This window comes from Urocitellus parryii, chromosome 12, assembly GCF_045843805.1.
Source record: "Urocitellus parryii isolate mUroPar1 chromosome 12, mUroPar1.hap1, whole genome shotgun sequence".
Lineage (NCBI taxonomy): Eukaryota > Metazoa > Chordata > Mammalia > Rodentia > Sciuridae > Urocitellus > Urocitellus parryii.
This window is the reverse complement of record NC_135542.1, coordinates 16,732,099-16,733,748: the sequence shown is the minus strand read 5'-3', so window position 1 is coordinate 16,733,748 and position 1,650 is coordinate 16,732,099. Positions and strand designations below refer to the sequence as shown.

The following is a 1,650-nucleotide window of genomic DNA, read 5'->3' as shown; positions in this document are numbered from 1 at the left end:
TTTGCATGTTTCCTCTTAGAAACCACAGAACTGGAGCCAATTTAAGGGATCCGTGGGGGAAAAGGAGTGTTCAGTTCAGACAACACCATGGACCTTCAGGTTCAAATTTTCAGCTTTCTGCTGCTCAGTGTCACAGGTAGGAAAGAAAAAGCTTAAGATCCAGTGTCCACTTCCCACATGAGTTAGTTGGAGTCTACATCAGGGTTTTTGTCTTAGTTGCTTCTGCACCTTGTCTGGAATGGAAGACGTCCATGAATCTCTATTTCTTCTAATTTCTCTCTTTTCATCTCTCCCACATGAGCATAGTGTCTAGTGGAGAAATTGTGCTCACACAGTCTCCAGGGTCCCTGGCTGCTTCCCAAGGGGAGAAGATCACCATGACCTGCACAGCCAGCTCCAGTATAATCACCAGCTACGTGCACTGGTACCAACATAAGCTGGGGGCATCTCCACAGCTACTGATCTATAGCACATCCATCCTGGCCTCTGGAGTCCCAGCACGCTTCAGTGGCAGTGGGTCTGGGACCTCCTACTTGCTCACCATTAGCAGTGTGGAGGCTGAAGATGTCACAACCTACTACTGTCAGCAGTGGGACAGCTCTCCATCCACACGGTGCTACAGACTGTAACAAAAACCCCTTTAGCTCCTTGGGCCAGCTGCTTCCCCCTCAGAGCCTGGAAAGGTCTAGGGTGGTGTCTGCAACAGAACCTATATCCTTTTCTGCAGTGGTGCCATGGTGAATTTTTCTCAATGGTGTTTGGCTTCTGGACAACAGGAAAGTGCAGATGTGCAGCTGGGATGAGGTCCCCAGAGGGCCCAGATTTTTTGACAAGCATAAAGTTTGCTAATGATGACACAGAGCTCCTGAGTGGAACATTGATCCTGGGGAGGAATTTCCTGGGCTTCTGAACCACTGTGTAGGAACCTGGAGAAACATTCCTTCCAGAGTGGTTTCCTGTCAGTGAGGAGCAACTATGGAGAGACCACCCCCTGCCCCAGGACCAAGTCACTCAGAACAGAGCAGCTGTGCTCCCAGGGTGAAGACTGTGGGGTAAGGCCATTGTAGCCTCTTCTTTTGGGAAATGCTGAAGTTGCATTTTGCATGTTTCTGAAGAATGTGTTCCACTGTGGAAGTGGCCAGGACAGCCATCCAAGCAGGAGAAAGTGACAGAGCTCCCAAGTTATGACAGAATGGGTGTCCTCATCCTTTTTCTGTGATTACTAACTAATCCTTCTTTGGGGTGCTGATGCAGTGATAAATGTGTGGAAAACACCTCGTGTCAAACAACCTGTGCACAGGGACAAACTGTCCGAGGCAGAGACCTCAACCTCTGCACCCCCCCCCCATTTCCCTGAATGTCAGGAAGCCTGCTGGACACCCTTTTCCACATCAAAGGTTTTTTGAAAATTTAAAATGTATTTGAATATTTCTAAAAATTGAAATATAGAACAAGAGCATCACAGAAAGAGAGAATGTTTAGTGGAAGGTCCTGTTTAGGTGTGGAGACAGCTCTGCAGGAAAGGCACCTCTCAGTTCTCTTTCCTTTCTAAATAAAATCAGCTCACACAGTCCAATTAACTAAAAGAAGAGAATGGCCAGGAGTCACCTGCTTGGTCTCTTCAGTGACAAAGTAAAGGGCTTTCACAAG

At 47.7% G+C, this 1,650-nt stretch overlaps 1 gene segment (V, D, J or C); it reads left to right on the top strand.

The window, feature by feature from the left end:
* The first annotated feature begins 296 nt into the window (after window positions 1-296).
* On the top strand, window positions 297-629 carry LOC113178433 (Ig kappa chain V-IV region S107B-like). The segment is given in 1 exon segment: window positions 297-629. A coding segment is annotated over 1 exon segment (333 nt).
* Window positions 630-1,650: the final 1,021 nt, after the last annotated feature.